Source organism: Leptonotus elevatus, chromosome 10 (assembly GCF_054856555.1).
Source record: "Leptonotus elevatus isolate MCC_2025b chromosome 10, RoL_Lele_1.0, whole genome shotgun sequence".
Taxonomy (NCBI): domain Eukaryota; kingdom Metazoa; phylum Chordata; class Actinopteri; order Syngnathiformes; family Syngnathidae; genus Leptonotus; species Leptonotus elevatus.
The window spans coordinates 11,495,971-11,521,984 of record NC_141248.1 but is presented as its reverse complement, the minus strand read 5'-3'; the positions used below and the strand labels follow the sequence as shown (position 1 = coordinate 11,521,984).

Here is a 26,014-nt window from a genome sequence, read left to right as displayed (position 1 = left end):
TGCTAACCCTTCACATTCAGACCTATTGACAATATAGGCGGCATCTCGCGCTCGGTTATTTTACGTGAAGTAGAGGTTGACTTATATTTTCTTCCATCCTTCTAAACCCCTTGCTACATTTAATACATTTTACTTTTAAAATGCAAAATGAAAAAAAAATACAGGCACTGTAAATCCTTTAGACGATGAAGAAGAACGGTAATCATGGGAACTAGATTTTGGTTTCTACAAAAAGGATATATGGAGCCAAAAGGCACATGAACCCACCGGGATTGTACCCTTGGCTACAATCCAGCGCGGGATTCTACTTAACTCATTCACTCCCAGCACTCCCACACTTTTCATTGAAGCAACCCCCTTCGCTCCCTGCTGTTTTACTGGATTTTGACTGATTTTGCAAGACCCACAGAATATTGTGTTTGATTGCTATAAAAACATGGAACCTACCAAAAGAAAGATTGGCCCTGGTTGATCTCTTATACTTTGCTGCCACCTGCTGGGCATTTTTTTGTTATAACTACCATTGCTTTAAGTGACCTCTTCAGGTCAGAGGCTGTATCAAAGCCTTCTGTATGCTCCAAACTACATATATTAAAAAAATAATAATAATAAATAAACTTTTGGGGACCATGGCAATATTCAAAACCCACCAATTAATTATTTATTTATTTATTATTATTATTATGATTAATGAAGTAATGAGGGAACACTGTATTGACCTTGCAGTTTTTTGGACTAAAAAAGTGCCAGGAGAAACCCCGCACATCTGCAAAGAGCCCAGATTCGAACCCCTAACCTCCAAACAATGAAGCAGCATGCAAACCACTAGGTCACCATGCCGCCCCTGACTTAGCTAATTCAACTCACAAGCAGCTAAGAACCTGATACTTTCTGACAAAACCCCAAAGAGACACGTCCTGCATTCCGTCTCTTCTCCCAGAGGCCCCGAACCAGCCCCCCCCCCCCCCCCCACCCCCAGCAAACCCCTTCGCCAACAGCAGCCAAACCACCTCAAGCGTGACCGAAGCAAAGCAGTTGTGGTCGCCTGCCATGTTTGAGGATTGCTTCCTGCATCCCCGCCCCTCCTCCCTGCCACTGTCCCACTTTTCAGGTTTTTGTTGTCCTGTAACAAGTAGACAAGTGCAATCACTGGTCATACAAGTACACATAGACGCTTGATGTGTGGTGGGTCACTGCACAAACGCTTACACTCGGGGGAATATGGCTCCCAGCAGAGCTGTATGCACTTTATGTTGCGATAGTCGTTGCAAGTGACAACAGAACTTGCTATAATATCCTGCTTGGAGACATTGAGCCGTGCTGTGTTTACTACATATGTTGTAAGCTTGATGTCTATAAAGCAACCAATGTTATATAATAGTAGTCATTTACAGTTCATGGCATACATGTGGAAAATGAATTTTTAAAGGCTAACAAGAAGACAGTAGGAGGCGGAGAAGTGCGAGCAGAGGGAGGGTAAAACCTTTAATCACTGCTGAGAGTTTTGTGCTCAAGTGGCTTTGACTTCTTGACCTTTTCCTCATTTTCCGCTCTCTTTTTTCTGCGTGGAAGTGGTTCATTCCAAGACGATGAAAGTGTCAGTGTTTTTTTGTGTGCGCGCACATTTGGGACTGGTCAGGAGTCAGCTTAATGAAGTGACTCTGAGCATCGCAAGAGATGTGTGCATGTGTGTGTCAGTCGGTGACTGTCCATTTCGTGCGTGTGTGTATGTGTGCGCATCTGTGTGACTGGCAGGCTCAGACAGTGTGTGATGTGCTCATAAATCACATTGACAGCCTGTTACAGCGCTAGCTTTGGCCACTCAGCCACAGCTAATGTAAACAGAACACAGACACACGCACACACAAACGCACGCACGCACGCACGCGATGTGCGCTTTAAAGAAGGACATATCTCAGAAGAGAGTGAGGGACAGAGGGGGGCAGAGGAGCAAATGAAATGGACAGACGGGAAAGAAAAAAGAGGGGCAGTAGGGCTGGGGAAAAAAAAGAAGTTTGCTTATGGAAAAAAAACAAAAGCCACCATCAAATCTAAGAAGTAAATGTGAGACTCTGTCCAAATTATTAAAAAACAACAAACATGTATCATTCAACATTATACCATAGTATGAGTCTTTTTTTTTTTCAATAGTACGTTTTGGGTGGATGTGGGAGGGGCATATCTTAATTGTATGTAATTTTTAATGATGATTAACTGTCATGCACAGTTAGGATTTCAAAGGGGCGTAAAATCGTCAAGTGAATTTCTGGAAGCCATCCAGAAAACTTTCCATGGGAAGTTTAGTGAGGGAATTTTGGAACTATTCCAAGTTGGACACATCCCCTATGATGCAGTATGCGGTGGTGTGGCCCAAATTACATTGCCATAAGTGACACATAGTGATTCACAGTGCTGAGTACAATTTCAACAGAATTTCTATCTATCTATCTATCTATCTATCTATCTATCTATCTATCTATCTATCTATCTATCTATCTATCTATCTATCTATCTATCTATCTATCTATCTATCTATCTATCTATCTATCTATCTATCTATCTATCTATCTATCCATCCATCCGTCCATCCGTCCATCCATCCATCCATCCATCCATCCATCGGGATAGCTAGCCAGCTAGCTAGCTACTAGCTAGCTACTGTACCTAACTCGCACAAAAATAAAATAAAAATAATAGCACAAAAAAAACAGAAACCAGTCATGATTTGTTACAAAACTTTACACCCGAAATTCTATTTCAAGTGGCCACTTGTTGCTAGGCATAGTTCAGGGGCTCAACTGTAACTGTAACTCTCTCTCTCTCTCTCTCTCTCTCTCTCTCTCTCTCTCTCTCTCTCTCTCTCTCTCTCTCTCTCTCTCTCTCTCCACAAAGTTTCAACTAAATTAGTTATAATCCCACATAATTTAACCAAAATACCAAAAGAAAGAAAACTCCACCCATGGCCCGTGCAACCACACTTTCACACTTTGCACTATAGGCTTTTGTGCGTTTCCTGTTGTCCTTCCACTTACCTTGTGCACCCTCAACGCTGCCAGCACACATTCTCTCCCCAGGCTCCAGTCTGAAAGGAAGTGACCTAGCTGCCCTTCCTGTGAGTTGGTCTCTGTTCAAAGGATTCCATGCTGCCAACTCACTCTCTGACACCCCCCCCCCCCCCAAATACACACAATAAGCAGGTCCTCAAGTCGTATTTATTTATTTTTCCCCCCACAAGTTATCTATGAGAGATAAAGCTCATCTCTCTGGGGTTGGCCTGCAGGGACTTCAAACAGCTCAGCACAGTCCCGCTCAAGTCTACCCTAAGAGAGCAGGAAAGAGGACATTTATCACTCACACACGCACTCACACGACATGTGACCTTTCTTCTCTTCATCATTACGGCCATTTGATGAGAGTAAAATCACATTTTACTGTGATTCTATGGTCCAAATGTGTGGCTTTGCTCTTGGATTTATTGGGTGTGAATAAAGTCATAAACGGTGGGACACAAATCACAGGCAATTTATTGAATGTGTGACATTTAGCACCAAATTTAAATGCAGAAATAAGTGTGGAAGATGCAAAGAAAATGGGCACACAAAAAGTACAATCTCAAGATTGTAGAAATATGAAATGACAGAATTAATCTGTCTTGGCTTTATATTCCTTTCCTTAAATTGAGTCCAAAAAGTTGAGGGGTTGCATACAGAATCGCAATAAAACCCGACTGACAAGCTTATCCCCCCCCCCCCCCCCACCCCTCTTCCCCTTTCCCCTGGCGTGCAGCAGCTCGGCAGCAAGCAGCTGGCCTTCCAGCAGCAGCTGATTCAGATGCAGCAGCTTCAGCAGCAGCACATCCTCAACCTCCAGAGACAAGGCCTGGTTCCCCTGCAGCCCACCGCCGCCATGCAGTCCCTGCAGCAAGGTATGCGCACTTGAACGCATTCTTACCGTAGACGCGAGATGCACAAGGTCACGACTGCCACATGTGAAGCCTGTGAAGTTCATCAGGCTGTAAAAGATCAAGGCAAAGCCCTATTGGTGGCTTTGTGGAAGGTACTCATTGGCGTAATAGGTCAAATGTGACACTAATTCCCCACTTGGAAGTGCGTGCATTAAAATTAGCCACACTCAAGCATATCATCAGTATCCTATTTTTATACTCAGCCGCAGTCCCCTCAATTGGTCTGCCGGGTTGATAAAAGTTGACTGCTCCGCCCACACTGACCATGCGTGTGTAACAGACATTCATTCATATTCAAAAATGACATCTTTTTAACTTTTCCTTGACCTCCAAGTGATATTTATGCTCACCGTTTGATCTTAAATTCTTTAGCGAAGAAAAAAACTTGCCGTTCTTATGTCGGATTGACAGTTTTACAGAATTCATATTATACGAGAGACACCTTGCACTAAACTACAATGCTGGACTTTGGTATCTCCCTCTCTTGTGTTCTCCCTCTATATGCAAGTGGAATTTCCCTGCAGTGTGAAAGAGCCGGCCCATTGTGACGGCTCAGCCAGGCGTGAACCGGAGCATTCCTCGGACCAGCCATGCTACACAAACACACACACACACACTGAAACGCTTGTGCACGATTGTGCATAATTAAACACTGGCACACAACAACACATAAATGAACACTCTAGTGGACTGCTTCAAAAGGCCGTTGTGTCCGGCTGGTAAGCGGTGGGGGGTGACGAGAGGGCAACCCCTGAGAGCTGTAAGAAGATAGAGAAGCTGCTCAGATGGCTCATCGGTGTAAATGTACAACAAATACGCAGACCACATTGTGGTTAAGGCAGCGAGGTCGTTGGCATCGACACGTAGCTTTTTATAGAATATAGGACTGTAAAACACCCACTCGGTTTAAAGCACTTTGGAAAAAGTTACACTAGTAAATGGGAATTCAACGAAAAGGCGCAAATTGCTAATTGCTCTTTCATGGGATTTTAAGAAAAGCGTGTCCATATGTTAAAGCATTTTTGTACCCCACATTGTGCATCTCTCAGTTTCCACCATACAGCACAAAATATGCTGAGGCCACACGACAAAAGAATTAAGATGACTGACTACATCCAGCCAATTATTTGCACTATAAATATAATAGTGGAGGCATATAATTAATAATAATAATAATAATAATAATAATAACAATAATAATAATAATAATGTTGCCCCGGAAATTTGAGACAGACAGTACATCTACTCAACAAGTAAATTTGCAGATTTTTTGTGTGTCTTTTAAATATTCTTGAATATTACGAATGGGCGAGTACCCATATCAGGTATCGGTGTCGATACCAGCCTTATTTTAAGGTATCGGTACTTGTGACCATGATTGACACCAATGTCGGCCGGCTTCTTACGGCCGTTTTATGATCAGGAACTAAAAATTTGACATTACAAGAACAGAAACATGCCATTAATTTAATGCATTTTAAAGGGAAAGTGCTCAATTGTGATATAAAGGACTTTCTTTAAAATTATCTGACATTGCTTTTTTTGGGAGGAAAATGTACATATCAAAAGTGTTAGTGGTATCGGTACTTGGTATCGGTGACTACTCAAGACTACTCACTGGTATCGTTCTGGGAAAAAAAAGTGGTCTCGAACACCCCTATTGAATATTTTTTGTTGCTGACAAACTCCTGCTCCACACGTCAGGACATTTATCAGTAAGATAGTAAAAATGAGTGGAAATGTGAAACTTTACACAAGTTGAATTTCAGTGTTCGCTCCTAAATTTTCTACTCCTAAAATTTCGTTTAAAAAAGAAGAAGAAATTTGGAGCCCCGCACCAAAGGGACTATGTTCGTTCTATTCACAAAACATTCTACTCATAATCAATCATACTGTTGATATAAAAATTGTGAAATTGTTTAAGGAAATCTCATCTAATTTTCAAATTGGAAAAAAAGTCAATTTTGAGGTAAAAAAAGACGTTTCATTTGTACAGCAACAATACGAAGTTTGAATTGTGGTGTGCCCGCTCCTAATGGAAGGCAGATGTATTCTCATCTCATCTCATTATGATAATGTATTTCTCCTAAAGTGTTTAGTGTTCAGCTGCCAATGTGTTAACTTGCTCTTCACTCATCACTTGCTCACTTGGAGTGTTTTCTATTTTCACGAAGTGGTCGGCCCAGCCCGATAAGTTAAACAAGAGGAAACGCTCGGCATTTTTACAGTGAGGGTGTATGCATAGATCGATCGGGTTTCTTGGCTAATAAGTGCACACACGGAGAACTCTATACCAACAAGAGGCCCCATTCCTCAACAGTGAGAACTTTTGTTTTGGCGGGACCACTGGAGAATGCAGTCAAAGCAGACATAATATTTGTATTGCTGCAAGGTCGCTCGCTGGGTGTGTATGTGCCGACACGTGCGTCTGTATGCTGGGCTACATCGGAGTGCACCGCGGCATTTTAAGCGTCTCTCTTTGCTTTGAAATTGGAGCAAAAATAACAAAGCTGTGCTCAAAAGTGTACCCTGACCCGCTTCAGACAAATAGTGCCAGTGACAGCCGCCGCGGTGCTGCTCGGCCGACGGAATTGCCATTAGTGTTTGGAATGCACGTATAAATTAGCTTTTGGTTAGCTTCAGCTGGTGCATACATTTCAGGATTGTGATTTGAATGAGTAGAAATGAGAAAGTGCTGTCTCCCTCGCTCATCAATATTATACGAACCACCTTTCTTCCCAATTTAGGCCTTTTAAATACCCTGATCGTGATCATCTTTCTGACCCGTGTCTGTGTTGTGCAGCGATGTGTCCGTCGGACCTCCAGCAGCTGTGGAAGGAGGTGTCGGGGCTGTCGAGCAGCGACGAGGCCTTGAAACAAGCCGAGGGCCTGGACTTGAGTACCAACAGCTCTAATTCTACCTCAGCCTTCCCCAAAGCGGCCAGCGTCCACATGCCACTGCACAGCCTGCCCAATGGGCAGAGCCACACCCCAAAGAGAGACAGGTACACCAAGAGTTAACCGTAAATAGGAACCGGCCACAAACATTAGGTACACCTGCACAATCTCGTCGGATCAAATGAGGCAGTTGTTTATTATTATTAAAAAAAAAATGTTTTTATCTGATTGAAGAATAACAATGACATTTTAGTAGAATTTAAATCAGGGTGTCCAAAAAAATGGCCTGGGAGCCATTTGTGGTCCGCTGTCTAACCTTAAGCGGCCCACGGCATGTACAAAAAATAATAATAATAAAATATGAAATTTGCTACTAATAAATTATTTTTATATACTGAAGAGCTTTTCTAAATATGCAAAGATGCAAATTTTCCATTAAAGAAGTAACAATATTTCTCTTCATAAACTGTGGTGAACAAAAATAGTAAAACTGTTTTTCCTCCACTTCTGCTCAAAATTGAGAACATATCACACGAATGATTCCCAGGTTACTGCTTTAAAAATGGTCAGCTTTCAACAGATTGCTCTTGTTTTGGTTCTTAAAGTAGAGATAGATTTGGTTGCTCTTCAGGGCAGGGGTAGATATTTTATGCTGGGTTGATGGGTCTCTGTCCACCCCAAAATGTTGTTAAAATTCTAAACTCTTTGCTTTAGAAAAAGCTGTTCGAGTAGTCATTTTTTAAAAGGCTCTGTAATGTATACAATACGCTATTGCTCCATTGACTGATTTTAGTGTGCTTGATGAATTAAAAGTCTTCTTCATTTTTATTTTATTTTTTTTGTTGTATGCGGATCTCAGAGGAAGAACTTTGGACATCCTTGATTTAAACACTTTGAGATTGAAAATAATAAAGCTATGTCCTAAATCTTCAGTCAATTGGAAGGAAAAAAAAACTCGTCCAGATTTCCATCAAAATGTCGAAATCAACCAAGTATAGCTCGTTTAAATTAAATTTGCAGCAAATAAGCAAACAAGCATGCATGCATCAAGGTTAAAATAGTTTAGATTTGCCATTATAATTAGTTTTTATTTTGTTTTGACTTTTTTTTTCAATTCAGTTTCAATTAGTTTTTAGAGCAAGTGTGTTAGTTTTTATTTTATTTTAGTTTCAGTCAGTAAATAAAGCGTAATAAAGTAAATTTAAACTACAATTCTCAAACAACTGACCTTCCTTCTTCTGTAGATATAGATAGATGTATACAAATGCAGAAAAAAAATACATTTACAGTAATTAGGGGTGGGCGAGTGGTACTGTTACAAATTAGAAGAATAAAACATTTCAATTAAGTTCATGCAATTTTAAGGGAAAATGCTTTATTGGAATGTAATTGTAAAGGGCTTTAAAAAAATATATCTGTCATTTTTTGGGGGAAATTTTATGTCTCAAAAGTGCTAGTGATATTTGTACTTGGTGTCGGTACTAGTTTCGAACATCTCTACATTTAATATGAACCCTGAAAGCTCATGTATGTTAATTGACCAAGATGAACACGAAGGACATTTTTGCTGTCGTTCGTTTTAGAAAGGTGACGATGTAGTTTCAGTTAGTTTCAGTTCATTAATGAAAATGAGTTTTCAATTTTCCTTTTTGTTATTTCATTAGTTTTTGCTAACTATAACAACCTTGACATGCATATGACATGTTAAGCTTTGCGTCGGCCGAGGTAAAACATCTGACTTTTGATTGACAGCATCAAAGCGGTGTTAATTTCTCGACATCTTGATTATTGCGCTTGCAGTTCTGGTCCAAAATTAGATCAGGTGTGCGCTGCGAATGTCGTGGCTGGTCAGTGTTAGCGTCCTTCCACTGTGTGACCTGTCGTCTCTCTCATTCACACGCTCCCTATATTTCAATTTCCTGCCTTCCTTTTCACTTTTTAGCCGTCCTTCCCTTGCGACACTCGAAGCGTTCGCACGCAGCGCGCCACGCAGCACCAACGTGTGAAGTCATTTGATAGAAAGTGTGGGTTGCGTTATGTATGTACTGCCAGTATGCTGTCAACCGCGTGCTAATATGATATATAGGGGAGGATGAACGGGAAGGAAGGAACGAGGTGGTATGGTTTAAAATTGAGATTGATAGATCTAATTTTGCTGTCAGTGTGTCGAATGAAGGCGTATTAGCACTACGCACACATGACACACACTACATGATATGGAGGTGATGTGGCCCCATCTAGCTGCTCATGGGCTTGTCTCCATTTTTAAGAGCCAGACTGTTTGAGTGGATATCCTCCTTCACCAAGGCAGACAGTGGCGATGACCATGCCCCCCCATACTCCAAAGGCAGCCAACCCCCCACCAGCCAGTGAGTACTATGCATACACACACACACACACACACACACACACGGGGAGTCAAGTTAGCCTGCTAAGCTAATGCATGGCTGATGTGGAGGAAAATGTGGTTGCCAGCAGTTTGTCACGGCTGCTGTCTGAGCAGCTTCTGAGTTGACTCAAGCACAGCCAACACACACTCATACACTGCCCCAACCTCTGCATGCACATTAGATCAGGAAGAGGCGAAAAAGGGAGAAAGAGTGAGACATGTTTCCATCTGCAAAACAAATGGTTTTTGTTAGACGACCTTATGATGTTGATTTGGTAGGATCCTCATTCCACACACACACACACACAAAGAAGGTTTCGATCCACATCTGCTACCGGGCCCGCCGCACACCCATATACGTTAACATTCTACTCATATATAGTGTTTGTTTTAGCAAGAGCGCACGCCAAGCTAGCCCAGTTACACACAGTAAGCTTACCAGAATAACCGTGGTCTCGGGAAGAGTTGGGCCGGCGCCGGCTCGTCGTCAAAGACCCGAAACACAAGAGCCGGCAGCGAAAAATGAACACACGTGCGCGCCAAGGACAAAAAAAAAAAAACAGGTCATGGACTCCAAAATGTGCTTGTGAGGTTGCTGGAGTGATCCCCTTATTTGCCTGGCTTCTGTAACTGACCCCATTCTGCTCTATCATCCTTTGCCTGCACTTGGCTCGGAGAGCGGCGCGAGCTAACCGCACTCAGATGGCTGCCTTGCTGCTACTGCTGCAAACGCTTATTCATTGTGTGGTCGATTGACACTTTGCTGCTGGCTTTTCTTGCTTTTATCGACCGCATATTGTGTCGCGGGTCCTAACTGATGTCTCTCCTCGCAGTCACGAGGAGCACGCCGGCTCCCATCCTCTCTATGGCCATGGAGAGTGTAAGTGGCCTGGCTGCGAAGCACTGTGCGAGGACATGGGGCAGTTCATCAAGTAAGTGTTTCGATGCACTTCTGCTGTATTTGCTGTTGATTTAAGCTTCAGGCATTGATGTCTCCTTCCAAATGTTCTTGGTTGTTATCCTCAAATTTGGCAGTCGCTCACTTCTATTCTCATTAACCACAAACTTTGTTTAAGACCACATCAGAACAGTCTTCAATTCCATCTTGAATTGTAACACATTTAAAAGGCTCAGGGACCCAATTTCATCCATGTATTAAAAGAAACATGACATCTTATCTGATTGAGATCCCTTGTAGGAAGATGAAGTAAAAACCCAAGTGTAATGTCGAATGTCAATCACACACGCCACTGATGTATTTTAGCACTTCTCCAAGTCTTCAGTTGCCATTGGTTGCATCACATTCAGTGATCGTCTGACACATCTATACATGTGTAATTGTGCATACATTGACACCTTTAACCCTTCTAACACTACTGGCAGTCGACGACATGGGGAAAAACAACCTAAGTAGTGTGGAAGCTCGCCTCAACATTATCCGAATGAGCTCAAGTTGTTTCATTTCATCAGTGTTGTGTTCCAGTCCTTCCTGTCCACATCTTTGTTGGTTGTTATCAACCAGTATGAAGTCAATTGAGGATGCCGAGCTCGTCTGGCCTTGACACGCTGTTACTTCCTCTCACACACACACACACACACACATACACAGCGGATTTCCCGTAGCACTGCTAACGACGGCGTCACGAGCTCCTAACGAAGCCCCCCAAAACAAACTCACTGTCATTATGTTTTTATGGAACTATTAAGCAATTTGAAAAAGCGGGAGGGGTATTAATTAGCCAAGGTGATGAAATCGGCTTTATCGTGAAAGTGCGCTTGGTGATTGTGATGGCATCGGACAAGCAGATCAAAGCTCGCAGGCAGGCTGGGAAAGTTTGGAGAGGAAAGCTGTTGTTTGGTGTCTCATTTCACATAGCCTCGGGCAGATGGAAGGAAAGGGAGGGGGCAGAGTGAAAGTGTGCAAGAGAGGGAGAGAGAGAGAGAAAGAGCGAGAGAGAGAGAGAGAAAGAGCGAGAGAGAGAGAGAGTTGAAGATGAGAAAAAAAAGAGGCGGTGACAGATAATGCCCGTAAGTCCAACAACGCTCCCCCCTTTCAAGCCAGCCTTTGTCATCGCCCCATGAGGGGAGCGGCAAGCGCAGAGGAGGAAGACGCTTCCACTATTTCAGCCTTTCTTGCACCCCCACTTGCCTTTCTCCCATGTAAAAAAAAAAACTCTGAACAGTTGGGTCAAAAATGGGCTGACCCAACTTTTTGATTTTTTTAAATGTGAAATTAAATAAATAAACCACAAACAATCCCATTTTGAGGTTGTTTGTGAGCTATTCATTTGTCCAAACTTTTGGGATTTAACTGAATTGGGTCAAAATGAACTGAAATGTTGAGTCAAATTAAATTAATTACCCACAAAGCAACCCAAAGCAAAGTTTTTCTTTCTGGTTGTTTTGTGGGTTATTCATTTGAGCCAACTTTCTGGGTAATTAAATAACCCAATTGAACTGGGTAAAAAATAAACCGACCCAACTTGAGTCAAATTAAATTTATAACCCACAAAGAAACACAGTTTTGTTTTGGGTTTGGGAAGGGGTGGGGGGGGGGGGGGGTATTTGTTTGACCCAACTTTTTGAGGTAATTGAATAATCCAATTAAATTGGGTAAAAAAATTAACCGACCCATTTTAAGTCAAATTAAATTACTAACCTACAAAGAAACCCAATTGTTTTTTTTGGGGGGGGGGGGTTCTTTATTTGATCCAATTCGGTCAAAAATAAACTGACCCAAGCTTTTGAGTTTTTTAACCCAAAAAGTTGGGTCAAATGAATAACCCACAAAGAACCCCAATTTTTTTGCTTTGTTTTGTGGGTTATTTATTTGACCCAACTTTTTGGGTTAATTGTATAACCCAATTGTATTGGGTAAAAAGTGAACCAACCCAATTTTTTGAGTTGCTTTGTGGGTTATTCATTTGACCCAACTTTTTGGGTTGGACTGAATTGGATAGAAAATAAACCGACCCAACTTTTTGAGTTGTTTTACCCCAAAAATTTAGTCAGATTAAATGAATAATCCACAAAGTTTTGAAATTGAATAATACAAAAAGTTGGGTCGGTCAATTGACCCATCTTGGTGCTGTTTGTGGTTGATGGGCCTGGGTTTAATGTGGGTTAAAGTCTTGTCTGCCAGCACTCAGAGGAGTAAACAGAGCCTCATTGTGGGCCACATCCAAGAAGAAAACCTGCTACTGTTTATGTCCCATCGACAGACAGAAGGGAGGTTTTTTTTGGTCGGAATGAGAGTGAATCATTGGCATTTAGGGAGATGTGGGAGGGGGAAGAGTGGACGGAAGAGTGAGGAGAGTAAAAAGGAGGGAGAGAAGTGAGATCATGTTTTTGTTATTATTATCATGCACTTGTGTTGAGCCATGGATTAGCCATGCCATGACATCATTGTTTTTGTTTCATTTCAAGACTCACTCTGATATTGCCTAACTTTCCAAAGTCTAAGTCAGAGACACACGCGCGCGCGCGCGCGGTGCGCGCTATCATGTGCAAGTTTAATTTGCCCAAAAACAGTGAGAAGAGTGCTTCCTTTGGATTAACACCACATGATATCATAAAAAGTCCCTATTGAGCACGGGCACACACACTTTACGGATATGTGCTGGCACAAACACGCAGTGGGCGGGCGGCAGCAACCTGTGAATAACCTTGGTGATGACAGAGCAGAGAAAGGGATGGAGGAAGGGAGACAGGGAGGGGTGCAGTGGGAAAGATCAGAAGGTCCCAGGTCCTCCCACAGCGGAGGAAACAAACAGCACCGGCACTCAGTCACATACAAACGCACATTCATATGAAGTGGCGTGAAGTTTAGCAAGAAGCGCATCTGAAGATAAGCTTTTGGCCGATAACACATGAGCTCATATCCAGGTGGTTGTCTTGGAACACGGCTCACTTAGCACCAGTGAAGTATACACACACACAACACAGCTGCTGCGCTCTTCAGCAGACAAAATAAACCATGAGGACATTTCTGAGACAGTTCGTAACTCTCGGCTAAATAAAGTGTGATAGCTCTCCAAAGTCATCAGCAATGAAGACTGCTTTTTGCTTCCATTCCAGAAATGACTTAACCCCGTCCAATCTTCTTTAGGCACTTGAACAACGAGCACGCCCTAGATGACCGCAGCACCGCTCAGTGCCGAGTCCAGATGCAGGTGGTTCAGCAACTGGAGATACAGGTGGGCCACTGGCACGCTTCGTTGTCACCACTTCCCAAACAAAAGGCCCGACCCGATTCTTCTCCGGCCCGTCTGAGGCTGAGGAGCCGTGTTTATGGAGAGCAGCGGAGCTTGTAATTTAAAAGGAGCAGTCGGCGGGGAAGCTGCCATCGCCCGCTCCAATTATAAAGCTGCTCCGGTCACCGGCGAGAGCGAGCGAGGCGGTGAAGGAGAGGAAGGAAAAGAAGAAATAAAAAAAGAGAGACATGAGCAAGAAAGCGAAGGGGCAGGCCATACTCTTGGCAGCATTCATGTTCAAGCAAAGACTGATACACACAACTGTTCAAATGTGTGCTGCATGAGCAAAAATATTAGGACACACGAAGTGAAAATGGAAAAAATATAAAAAATATAGTCCCTATTTCAGGTTCCAACAAGACTTTTAAAGCTTAAGAGTGTGCCTGATGCAGTCTCACACTCTATCCTCGTTCATCCTGAAGATGTTTGAAGTGCTTCTTCCGCAGCAAAGGCATCCAAGCAAATACGGGAAGTCAAGCGTTTTCTTAACAATATCTTCTATGCGGCCCAATCATGACTCAGCTTGTGAACGTAAACTCAGAAAACAGGTGAGCCGTGATTGGTCGTCTAAGCAACTGTAATGTTGTTTTCAGTTAACAGCATGTGGCAAAATGGCCGCCGCCTGAAATGGATAAAAACAGGTGGATTTTGCTGCTTAACTCATAATCCATAAACGCAATATTAATCATAATGTCGTGTTTAGACTAAAAGAGCTGCATAGAACATATTATTGTAAAGAAAATGTTTGCATTGACTTCACCTTCAAGAGTGACTTTGACCAAAACAACTGCAAATCATTATGAAACTTCCCTTCAGCGCATTCATGGAAAACCAAAACCACTGATAACACATTTCAGTAGGCCTACTGTTCATTGAATATGTTTTACATTTTCACAAAATTGGTTCAAAAAGTGGAGTATGTATATGTAGTCAAGATGTATTAATAAGCATTACTGAGATTGGGAAACACCATTTTTGTTGATTTCGGTCTGACAGCTGTTTTTGACTCAATTTCGGGTGCATGATCCAAAACGAATCTCACTTTCTCTAACGTGTCGAGTTTTTTAACTATAGGATCCCCGTTTTCTTGAAAAATATGAAATACATGTCTATGTACATGGAAGAATGACAAGCTTTGAAAACGAGACTGCACAAACAAGTTGCCATGAAGCTGCAGATGAGTCCAATTGTAAGCAGCTCTTCTTACTACAGTCTATCTACAGATAATTAGTAGAATTTTGCTAATCTGAAGGGTAAACTGTAGAGGAAAAAAATCTGCAGTCAGCATGCCAATTTTAGTTTTAATCAGCATAAAAATCAACCTCAGCAGAATTTTTTTTTCTCCATATTGTTATTCGCAATATTTCATGACTGCATTACACAAAAATAAAACAGTGACTCCCAACGCTGGTGGTAAACATTCTCTATTTGCGACGCTGAGACCTCCACCAGGGAACACAAAGTGACAGAGGAGCAGGCGGCGTCACATCACATCGGAATGTCCATCTTTATCTCACTGACGTGTCACTTCATCCCTCAACAGGCACACACCGCACCAACGCACGCACACACACATGCTTTGCGGCAATGTTTACATTTCTAATATTCACACATGCCGCTGCAGTGTGTGTGTGTGTGTGTGTTAATAGTGCTGAAAGTACATGAAGAGGCACACACGCGCACACAAAAAGGATATCCACAGGCTATAATGGTACCCATTTAAAGGCAGTCAACAATGTCAAAAGGGAACAAGTGTTTCTGCAGGCTAGTGCGAACGTGTGAGAGTGCTGCGGGTGCTCTCATGCTTCTCTCTGCCCAGGGTGTACTTCCACTCGTAACACTGTGTCAATATAGCCTTGCATTCATCTGCGAGAGAGAGAAAAGTGTGAGACCATAACCTGCATTTTGTTTCTCACAGCTGGCAAAAGAGAGCGAGCGACTCCAAGCCATGATGACCCACCTGCACATGCGCCCCTCAGAGCCAAAGCCTTTTAACCAACCTGTGAGTTCATACTAGCACTCCCATATTTTTATGATTAGGATATTTTCCTTGACCAACAAACATAACATAAAGTGGTAGAGTTTTAGCTTTGAAGATTTTTGGGCTACTGTCATTATTATTATTATTATTATTATTATTATTATTATTATTATTATTATTATTATATGTACTTTTATATAGTATAAATATTTATATATATTTTATCTATGATTTTGTTTTATTTTTTATTAATTTATTAGTTGCTAATTATATATTATTTTATTTTATTATTTATTATTTTTTTATTTAGTTATTCATTATTATTTTGTATTATTTGAATTTTTATATATTATTATTATTTATTTATTTATTTATTTATTTATTATTATATTGTATTGTGTTATTTGTAACTTGCCATTTGCGCCCTCTACTGACCAGAGAGTGTTCATGTTCAGTCAGCTACTTCACAATTTTATTTCTTTCTTTCTTTCTTTCTTTTTTTAACCCAATTTTTTAACCCAAATGGGGTTCTTCATTATTTTTATGCAATATTTAAAGAGTACAATTTCTCATCTGCCCTGAGAGAGAAATACCAAAGCAGGTTGATGAGGGCTGGAAATTAGATGTAATGGTTGTGAAAGTGTGTGTGAGTGTGTGTGTGGGTGTGTGTGTGTGCGTATTTGACCATAGTGCTTGTTATTAGTCATCTGTCTAATGAATATTTCATTATTCAGATTTACGAAGAGTCCTATTAAAATATGAAGATGTTGAAATTAATTGTCAATTAGAGGAAGAGTGTCATAATTTGAGTTGATGTAAATGGTGCAGCTGAGTGGCGTGCGTGCGCGTGTATGTGTGTGTGTGAAGCTGATATGTTGTTGGCGGGGGGGGGGGGGGGGGGATCAGCCGCCATTATCATCTAATGGGAAATGGGGAAGAGGCGTGTTCTGTCACCGCTGGAGCCGAGCCTGTGGGTCAGGGATTGGAGGAGGAGGGGCAAGGGCGGGGCGTCGGGAATGGAAACAAAGCTTGGCCTCAATTAACAGGGTTCGACTGTTGCCGTGGTGATTTGGCAGGGTTGGGGCGTTAATGAAGTACCTGTTAAACAGTCCCGCCCCCTCGAGTCGGCTTAAATGGTGGCGAGAGGGAACAGAGGAAAGCCGAGGAAATTCACACACACACGCACACACAGACAGAGGTTTTAATTAGTCCTAAACTAGTCGTCCTAACCTCTGTCCCAGCGAGGCTGTGGCTTATGGTTAAATGTGTGTTTGTGTGTGTGTGTGTGTGTGTGTGTGTGTGTGTGTGTGTGTGTGTGTGGGGGGGGGGGGGGGGGTGTGTCTGCAAGGCCCTAATTGGCCTGTATTCTTCCGTGATTTCTGTTTGTCTTCTTTACAAACATGCTGCTGTGTGGTTTTGTTTTTGCACGCAGAGTTAATTGCAGGAGTGTTTTGTGTATAAATGCATGTGAGTGTGGTGTTTGTGTGTGGTTTGGGGGTGCGGTGGGGATCTAAAACTAATAGAGGAAGCTGCAATGTGATAGGTGGACACAACTTAAATGTGTTCAGTTTTGAGAATTGGTTTGCACATGTATGATGGTGTCTTCCATTGTAGGATTTTTAAATATTACATGTCCAAGATCAGGGGTCTTAATTTTTTAATTTATGTGGGGGTCACTGGAGAAAAGAGTCTGGGTGTGTCTGGGCTGCATCAATTATTCCACACAAAAAAAGCAGGGGTGCCCCGATCACAATTTTCTCGTTAAAAAAAATTATGGAAAACGTTGAACAATATCTGTGAAATAATATAAACGGTTTGCTGCTCATGAAGTAGTTCTCTCCCAAAAAAAAAGAAAAGCCTCAGCAAAAGAGGACGTTGGCTGACTTTTTAAGACCTCTGAGGATGGAGATGAGATCGGTGAAAAAGATCAGATTATTTTTAAAGGGATTCTTGACTCATTGAGCCATTTTCATCAGTAAAAAGTGAATATTTTGTCCGGAATTAATTCGATAACTTCATTATTTTTCTTTTACAATTAATAACTTTTTTTTTCACTTGCTGTCGACTGAAGATGACATCACCTGTGCTGAGGAAGTAAGTAACGACCAATCACGGCTCACCTGTTTTCTGGGTTTAGTCAGCAAACTGAGCCATGATTGGTCGTTACCTACTTCCTCAGCACAGGTGATGTCATCTTCAGTCGACAGAAAGTGGGAATATTTTTATTAATTGTATATAAAAAATAATTTTATCAAGTTAATTCTGGAGAAAATGTTTTTTTACTGCTGAAAATCTCTAATCGGGGACGATAAATCGTTTAGCCGATTGATCGGTGCATCCCTAAAAAAAAGTGTTCAAGTATTTAAAAGAAAGGTACAACTAATCCAATTTGTTCAATCTTTATTAATAACAACTCCGAATATGAACGGTTCTTCAGAACATGAAGAAGATCAGTGACCCGGTCCTCTTAATCTATGGTAGTCTAAAATGATTAAAAAATAAAAACTCAAAAGGCCCAGCGCAATGATATGGCAAAAAAAGGTGGTGACCACACGAATATTTAACTTTTATGTCAAGTAGGAGGCCGTAAAATGTCTGTGGCTACAAATTCAAATCAAGTTTAGGACCCCTGTCTTAACTGCAGACTTAAGAGATCTCCAACGTAATTGATTCATTTTCACATCTGGATAGTTTTGTTACTAACTAAGCAAAAGAACAAATACGTGTGTTTGACATCCTCTAGCTAACCTCCATGCTTGCCTCTATTCAGTTGAACCTGGCTTCCAGCGGCTCCCTGTTAAAGCGGGACAGCGACATGTACCCAGAGGGCCTTCCTCACCCCCCCACCTCAGCCGCAACCCCCATCACACCCCTGCGCCAGGGACCCTCGGTCATCAGCTCCTCCAGCCTTCACACACACTCCCACGCACACGCACACGCACACGGCGTCGGGCCCATACGTAGGCGCAACTCCGACAAATACTGCACCCCCATCGCTTCAGGTAGGCCGACGTCTTCCACTGACGCGCGTCATTGAAATGTGTTTAAAAATGGAGACAATTTGATGTGATGTTTTTTTTTTTTTTTCCGTTCTTAATTCCAACTCAGAGCTGGCTCAGAACTGTGAGTTCTACAAGAACGCTGATGTCAGGCCTCCCTTTACCTACGCCTCTCTTATACGTCATGTAAGTTCTCCTTCCTCGCCGCTCCTCTTCCTCCCGTCCGTCCGTCTTCCCCTCTTAATTGTCTTGCCGCGCCTTCAGGCTATTCTGGAGTCTCCCGACAGACAGTTGACTCTGAACGAGATCTACAACTGGTTTACACGCAAGTTTGCCTACTTTAGGAGAAACACAGCCACGTGGAAGGTAAATACACACGTTGCGCCTTTTCTTACTAAATGAAAACGCACAAAAGAAAACATTCGTAAAATGTTGATGAATATATAATAATGAATATCAATAAATATACAAACTCATTTTGAGGGCAGGCCACATCGTCATGTTTTTTATTTTCAGAGGACTGTCTGATATTACATATACACAACAAATTGATTAATAACTTGTTTTGAAATCAGAGGCCAGTAAAAACGTCTTATTTTTTTTTTTTTTTAAATGACTGCAATATGACACAATTGCAAAGTGAAGACAATTTGCAGCAATTTGGATATTTTAGCAAGGAACATGAACTTGATGCACATAACTTGCTTTCATGTTGGCCACATAAAATAATGTGGCGGGCCAGAACTGGCCCCTGGGCCCTCGAATTGAGTTTGACACCTGTGGCGCAAAATCTCAATATTATTCTTATCATGTTATGATGTTTCTCCTCACATTATTATTCAAACATTCTTGTAATAATTTAACTTTATTCAGTACTCCATAAAATAGGGATGTTTGGAATATTTTTTTTCCCCAGACCAATAGACAAGTACTCAACTCAACCAATACCAATACAAAGCAATAATACCATTAGTACTTTTGATAAATAAATAAATTAATTAATGAATATAACAGATAATAAAAAAATACCTATATATCCCAACTTAACGTTTTTTTCTGAAAATTGCATATAAAATGAATGACAATTATTTTTAAAACGTTTTTTTTTTTTTTTAACGTGTTCATAAAATACATGTTTTGCATAGAACACACAATGAAATGAATTTAGATAAATAAATAAATAAAACTTGTATATCTTTAGCTCCTGATTGTAAAACGGCCACCTGGTATGGGCTGGCTTCTCGGGTGCCGATACCAATACTTATATTCTAACAGGACTATATACACATGGAATTATAACTGAGCTCTCTTCTTAATTTGTGCCATTTCCTTTTTCTTTATTTTTTCTCCTTTTTTTTTTTTCTAAGAGCTCAGTATTGTTCATTCGGTAATTTCACCGATTTGACATGTCATCATCATTGCTCTTTTTTTTTTTTTTTGTATGTGGGTGAGTATGTGTATGTGCGTGCGTGCGTGTGAGCCTGTGTGTTTGTGCCATTCCCAATCCAAGCATTTCAACTTAAATCTCTTTTTTTCCCCATCTTTTTTTTTTCTCTTTTCTCAGAATGAACTTGCTACTGAAATCAAGCAATAGACTAAGGTCAAAAGATGTTTCAACAGCTTCAGTATGTAAAACTATAAAAGTGTCAAAACATTAGAAAATGTTGCACCACAGTCAATGAGTCAAAGTGCAGCATCTCCTGTATAGAGTTATTGAAACATGAGAAATAGCCAAAAGCCACCATTCAAGCAGCAATTTAAAGAACATATCGATTCTATTCACGGTAGTAAATTTTACGCTCCGCACTTTCGAGCTCGGCTCCTCAAAGACGTGATTGGACAGTTATTGGCTCTTCCCGTCTTTGATGAGACTCTTCAACGCTCACGTTTTCCTCTCAGGCTTCCGCCGTTGTCTCACCTCACACTGCACGTCCAGCGCCTCATTACACAACTCGCGCGCACACACACATACCAAACTGACCCATTTCGCTCGTTTGAGTGGCGGCTCGTCAAGAGAGAGTGAGAGTATGACCGTAGAGACCCTGACCTCCGTCCTCGGAGTCCCAAAACTGAGGCGATAAGGAGCAAGCGAAGATATTGGCGCCTCCACCTCCACATCTCCTTTATAAATATATAGAGCTTAAAATATGACTCTTCTTTGGCCTTATGTATTTATACAGCAGCCCAGTGAGTCAAACAGGGCCGTGAAGATGTATGTCCCTTAATAAGCTGTTAAATTTCATGAGGGGAGCAGCGGTGTCAAGTGAGTGGAAGTCATTGATCAGAGGTAGAGCAAGCCATGGGAGTGAGAAAAAGGATTTTTGCTGCAATATGAATTACAGGTTGAAAATAAATAGTTTTATTTTTTAAAAATGGTTACATTTGGGTGGTAAGGATCCATTCAAAATGTAGTTTGACTTTTTTTGTGCTCGGTAAGAGCATGGGAAAAAGAAGGCCTGTTCCGTTAAGCCTTATTGAGTGAAACCAGATGGTGTCCAAACTATGGCCCGGGGACCATTTGCGGCCCGCAATCCATTTTTCAGCGACCCACAACGTGTCACGAAAAATGGCATTTGACACGACCACAAGGCTAGCTTAAAAAAAAAATGGTGGATGTATAAAAAAAAATAGGCACCGTTACTACTACTACCAATACATTGATTTATATACTATTAAGATATAAGCAAACTTTTTGTGACTAAAATAACAATGGGTGGGTGAGTACAGTTATGATTATCAGTTAGTATTAGGCCAATATCCAGCTTTATTTCAAGGTATCAGTAATGATAATAATAATCATAATCATAATAATAAATTGTATTTGTAATGCAGTACTTGTGCCGGCAGCTGATACCAATATCGGGCGTCCTCAAGTACTTGTTTATAAATATATTTAATATATAATAACATGTAAAAGAAAATTGACATGTATTTAATGCAATTTTTAAGGAAAAATAAATGCTATTTAGGTACAGTAATTTCTGGACTACAAGGCGCACCTGACTATAAACCGCGCTAGCTAAATTTGGGGAATACTTGAGTTTGTCACACATCCTGCTACTTTCTTTTCCATAATGAGGGCGCAAATTGTCTCGCTCTCGTTCTGTCTCTCCAACTGTTTTTGGGCTCCCTTTTGCTCTGCGTGACGCTCTTGCTCTTCTTTTGTAGTGCGCCCCCTTGTGATCTGATGGATAAACCGCACCTTTGTATTAGCCGCAGGGTCGAATGCAAGTGAAAAAAGTAGCGGCTTATAGTCCAGAAATTACTGTATATATAGGTCTTTTATAGGTCAGTCTAAAAAAAAAAAAAGTGGTAGTGAACGTTCCTAAATATAATACAATATATAATATGATAATATAATAACACAATTTCTTAGTCCAATTTATGAACATTAATGATCGTCAAGTGACAGTTTTGGTTCTGAATGTGGAGATGGAATATAGTCACAGTGCAGTGCAGTAGGGATGTAACGATAACGATAATATTGTGATATCGCGATAATAAAACTGCCATAATATCGTCGTCATGTCACGATATTAAAAGCAGTTAATAAAAGTCAGGTTGATTTCCATTTGTGCAGTTCTGGCACCCTCTGGTGGCTAGTTTTTTAGTGCAGTTAAATTTTCACAAGGCATGTTTTGGCCCTTCTATATTTAAAATCCACGCTAATGGTCAGATGAAGGGGAACGTAATATGTTTGTGAAGCCTGTCAGTACGTGGAGGAACTCTATGTGTGTGTGCATTAGCAAGTAAGTGCCTCAATATTAAGACTTATTAGCGATTGTAGTAAAAAATGTACAAAAACACAATTGTGTTTTATTTTAGTATGAGCTTTTTTCTTCTTTTTTTTACAATATTGTGACCTTTTTTAAATCACCAACCTCCTCACAATATCGTGATAATTATCGTACTGTGACCTTCACATGGTGATAATATCGTATCGTGATGTTTGGATATCGTTACATCCCTAAGATCTGGTCTAGTGGCATACAGGGCCGAGGCCACCTCATAATCTGGAAAATCCTAAAGGCTCTTTGCCTTACCACCTGTTATATAGCAAGTTTTAAAAATAGCTAGAAAACATAAACAATATATGATTGCTTGCCTGATTGATTGATTTCAGCGTGTTTAATAAGAATTTCAAAGTGGCCCATTTTTCTGCAAATGAAAAAAAGTTTGGACACCCCTTGAAAACACACGGCTCAAACATATACAGTAGAATTAAACGCACAGATTGTGTTTTTGTATTGCCCACAATTGAATGTGTTGTTGGATGAGTGACAAGGGTGTTGTGACCCTCTCTAAATGACTCCTAATATTTTAACTGGGAGAATCAGGCTTTCATCACGGAGACAAATGCAAATAGCGCCTTTATAGCGGCGGGCTGTCGAGGGTGTGAGCGCGCGTGTGTTTGAGTGAGAGTGCGTCGTCAGGGTGGCAGGCGGAGATTGGGGTCAGACTCATTTACAAAACTTAGCATCGCGGCTCAGGGGTTGAAGGGATGCGGGGGAGAGAGGCTTCCTGCGCTGATTATGGCTTGTGTAATTTGGTGTGTTTGTGTGAATGTGTGCGTGAGTGTGTGCGTGTAATTACGCCAACGAGTGATGCATGCCTGGCCTGTCCCTCCCCCTCGGCTTCCAACAGCATGTCAGAGAGAATATGCAGGATTTAATTATAGACGAATTAAAATTGGTAATGAAATTGGGCATGAACACACTACAAATGGCAGATGAAAAGGGAGGCCTGTCCCTGGGGGGGCGGACCCAGATAGCTGTGTGTCTGCCTGAGTGTCTCAGTGTGTGTGTGTGTGTGTGTGTGTGTGTTTGCGCGGGCGTGTGTATGCTTGATGATGACGGATAACAAAACTGCGAGATAAAATAATGCTGCACCACGCAGTTGTGGAATATATATATAAACAGAGTGTAAAAATTAAATGTACCTCATGTTCCTCACATCATTTTAATTTAAAAGTGACACATTTTTATTAAATACACCAAGCTTGAGGACTTACTCCACTTTTCAGCAGGAAGAAATTAATATTTTGTCTCGAATTAATTTGATAACATCATTATTTTACAAGCACAATTAATACCTTTAAAAACACATTTTGCCACAAAATGAATCACGTGTGCACAGGGCTCAGGCAATGACCAATCATGTCTCAGTTTGCTACGGTCACATGACCAAACCTCGAAAACAGGTGACCCGTGATTGGTCGTGACTCGTTACTTGAGTTCTGAGAAATGGTGATGTCATTTTCAGTCGACGGCAAGTGGCAAAATGTGTTGGCACAATCCCCAATAATAATAATAATAAAAATAATAATAATTATTATTATTTTTATTTATTTATTTTTACTAAAATTTAAGTTTTTGTCATCTGATTGCATTTTAGTTTTAATCCAATTTTATTGAACGAAAAAAGAGCAATTTTAGTCGACTAAATTGACAGTTAAGTCGATATTTGTCGATATTAACGTTTTTACAGAAAATTATAACACATATTTGTAACTGTAGTTTAACACGCAAGGCACATTTAATACAGCGGTGTCTTTATTAATTGTTGCAAAGAAACATGTTGAAATGACAATAATATAACTATAATAAAAGTAAAATAATAAAAGTGCATAATTAATCTTAATCTTGAGATTAATTTTACAGCTGCACAATGAATGAGTGGTACTTTTCTCCCACCCGCACTTCTTCATTCCTTCTGATTGGATTGTGTTGTTTTCATTTTCATTTTAGTCATTGACGAAATTTTAGTTATCGTCTCAATGAATGACTTCTATTTTAGTTTTTGTTAAATGTTTTCGCCTGAATTTTTTTTGGGGGGGGGGGGTGGTGACGAAAAATATGACAATTTTTTTTCGCCGATAAAATTATCACTGATTATTATTATCATTATTAATATTATTATTTATTTTATTTTTTAAGGGAGACAGTGTCACGTAACACATCATTGTTTTCACTTAAAAATACAATACTTTTAATAAGGGATGGGCAAGTATTGATACGAGGTATCAGTATCGGGCCAATACTCGACCTTATTTCAAGGTATCGTACTCTAGACAGTGGCCGATACCAGTATCAGACACCCTCTTGTGGCCATTTTACGATCAGGAACTAGGAATTAGAAATTAGAACAACAGAAAATTGTTAATTGTTTATTTCATGCAATTTTAATAATAATTTTCTTTAAAATTATGTGTCATTGTTTTATTGTGGGGGGGGGGGTAGGTATAAAAAATACTAGTGGTATCGGTTATTGGTATCGGTTACTACATAAGACTTGAGTACTCGTACTGGTATCGGTCTGAAAAAAGTGGTATAGATCATCCCTAGTCTTAATACAATAACTACTCTTACAAAAAATAATCTGCTCTGATATGATTATATACACAGTATTTTATTCTTGTTTTTTTGTGTGCGTAAGCCTATAACTACAATTTTAATGCACTTTAATACATCAATCTTAGGAAACTACATTTAAATATGAATTGCGAAGTGACTTGCACAAAATCAGAATATTGTTGTATGATTTCATGAGCAAAACATTTGAAATGAAATACAATCAAATGTGTTTCCTCCTTTCCCAGAATGCCGTGCGCCACAACCTGAGTCTGCACAAATGTTTTGTCCGTGTTGAGAACGTGAAGGGGGCCGTGTGGACTGTGGACGAAGTTGAGTACCAAAAGAGGAGACCACCAAAGATGACCGGGTACGCACACACACACACCCACACACACATTCTCACAGTTTTCCTTGGCGCACTCACGGTTGACGTGCGCATGAGCTTATGGATGCTGGCATGATGATTGCCTAAATAGACCTACATTTACCGTTTTGGTTCGTGTGTGTGCGCCTGTGTGTGCTTTCCTTGTTAGTCAACAAAATTAGCAAGCAGCTGTGTGAGATGCACGGGAGGCACAAACCTTGTTAGTGAATACAAACAGATGTTCCTTCCAATTGCCAGGAAAACTGGGGTTAATTAAATGCACACACACACCTGCACATCAGCTATCAGACAGTCTGCTATTGTGTGTGTTTAAGCAGCTGTTTACAGTGTGTGCGTGTGTGTGTGTGTTTCTACTTATGACTTATGATTATTTCTAAGCTGAGGATGAGGTGACATGTTCACATATGTGCCCAATCTGCCGTCCTCATCGCTCTTATTCTCTGGCTCTCTCTCTTTATCATGTGTGTGCGTGTAGGAGTCCCACTCTGGTGAAAAACATGATTTCAGGCCTGGGCTTTGGATCCCTAAACGCCAGCTACCAGGTAAGGAATGCCCTCCTGCCCACACACACACACACGCACGCACGCACGCACGCACGCACGCACGCACGCACGCACGCACGCACGCACGCACACAGCAGCAGCAAGAGCAGCCAATCACAATCAAGGACACTAATATCAATTCCCTTTTATAATTAGCAGATTCCCTAACGACGTTCGCACCACCTCCCTCGTCTCCCTCATGAACCTCACCTCCCACCTCCCTCTCTCACACGGGCGCCACCCCCATTTC

General features: G+C 40.9%; 1 protein-coding gene across 2 annotated transcripts in view; it reads left to right on the top strand.

Moving 5' to 3' along the window:
• The window catches only part of foxp4 (forkhead box P4), a 127,959-nt gene that overhangs the window by 93,540 nt on the left and 8,405 nt on the right, over nucleotides 1–26,014 (top strand). Inside the window, exons 6-16 of one of the 2 annotated variants that reach the window (XM_086086935.1) lie at nucleotides 3,790–3,925; nucleotides 6,768–6,969; nucleotides 9,133–9,231; nucleotides 10,085–10,183; nucleotides 13,360–13,447; nucleotides 15,423–15,506; nucleotides 18,256–18,487; nucleotides 18,594–18,670; nucleotides 18,749–18,850; nucleotides 25,083–25,204; nucleotides 25,698–25,764. In XM_086086935.1, coding sequence (XP_085943061.1) covers nucleotides 3,790–3,925; nucleotides 6,768–6,969; nucleotides 9,133–9,231; nucleotides 10,085–10,183; nucleotides 13,360–13,447; nucleotides 15,423–15,506; nucleotides 18,256–18,487; nucleotides 18,594–18,670; nucleotides 18,749–18,850; nucleotides 25,083–25,204; nucleotides 25,698–25,764 — 1,308 coding nt within the window. Of the gene's footprint in view, nucleotides 1–3,786; nucleotides 3,926–6,767; nucleotides 6,970–9,132; nucleotides 9,232–10,084; nucleotides 10,184–13,359; nucleotides 13,448–15,422; nucleotides 15,507–18,255; nucleotides 18,488–18,593; nucleotides 18,671–18,748; nucleotides 18,851–25,082; nucleotides 25,205–25,697; nucleotides 25,765–26,014 lie in introns of both variants that reach the window. The other variant, XM_086086934.1, reaches the window with a different exon arrangement.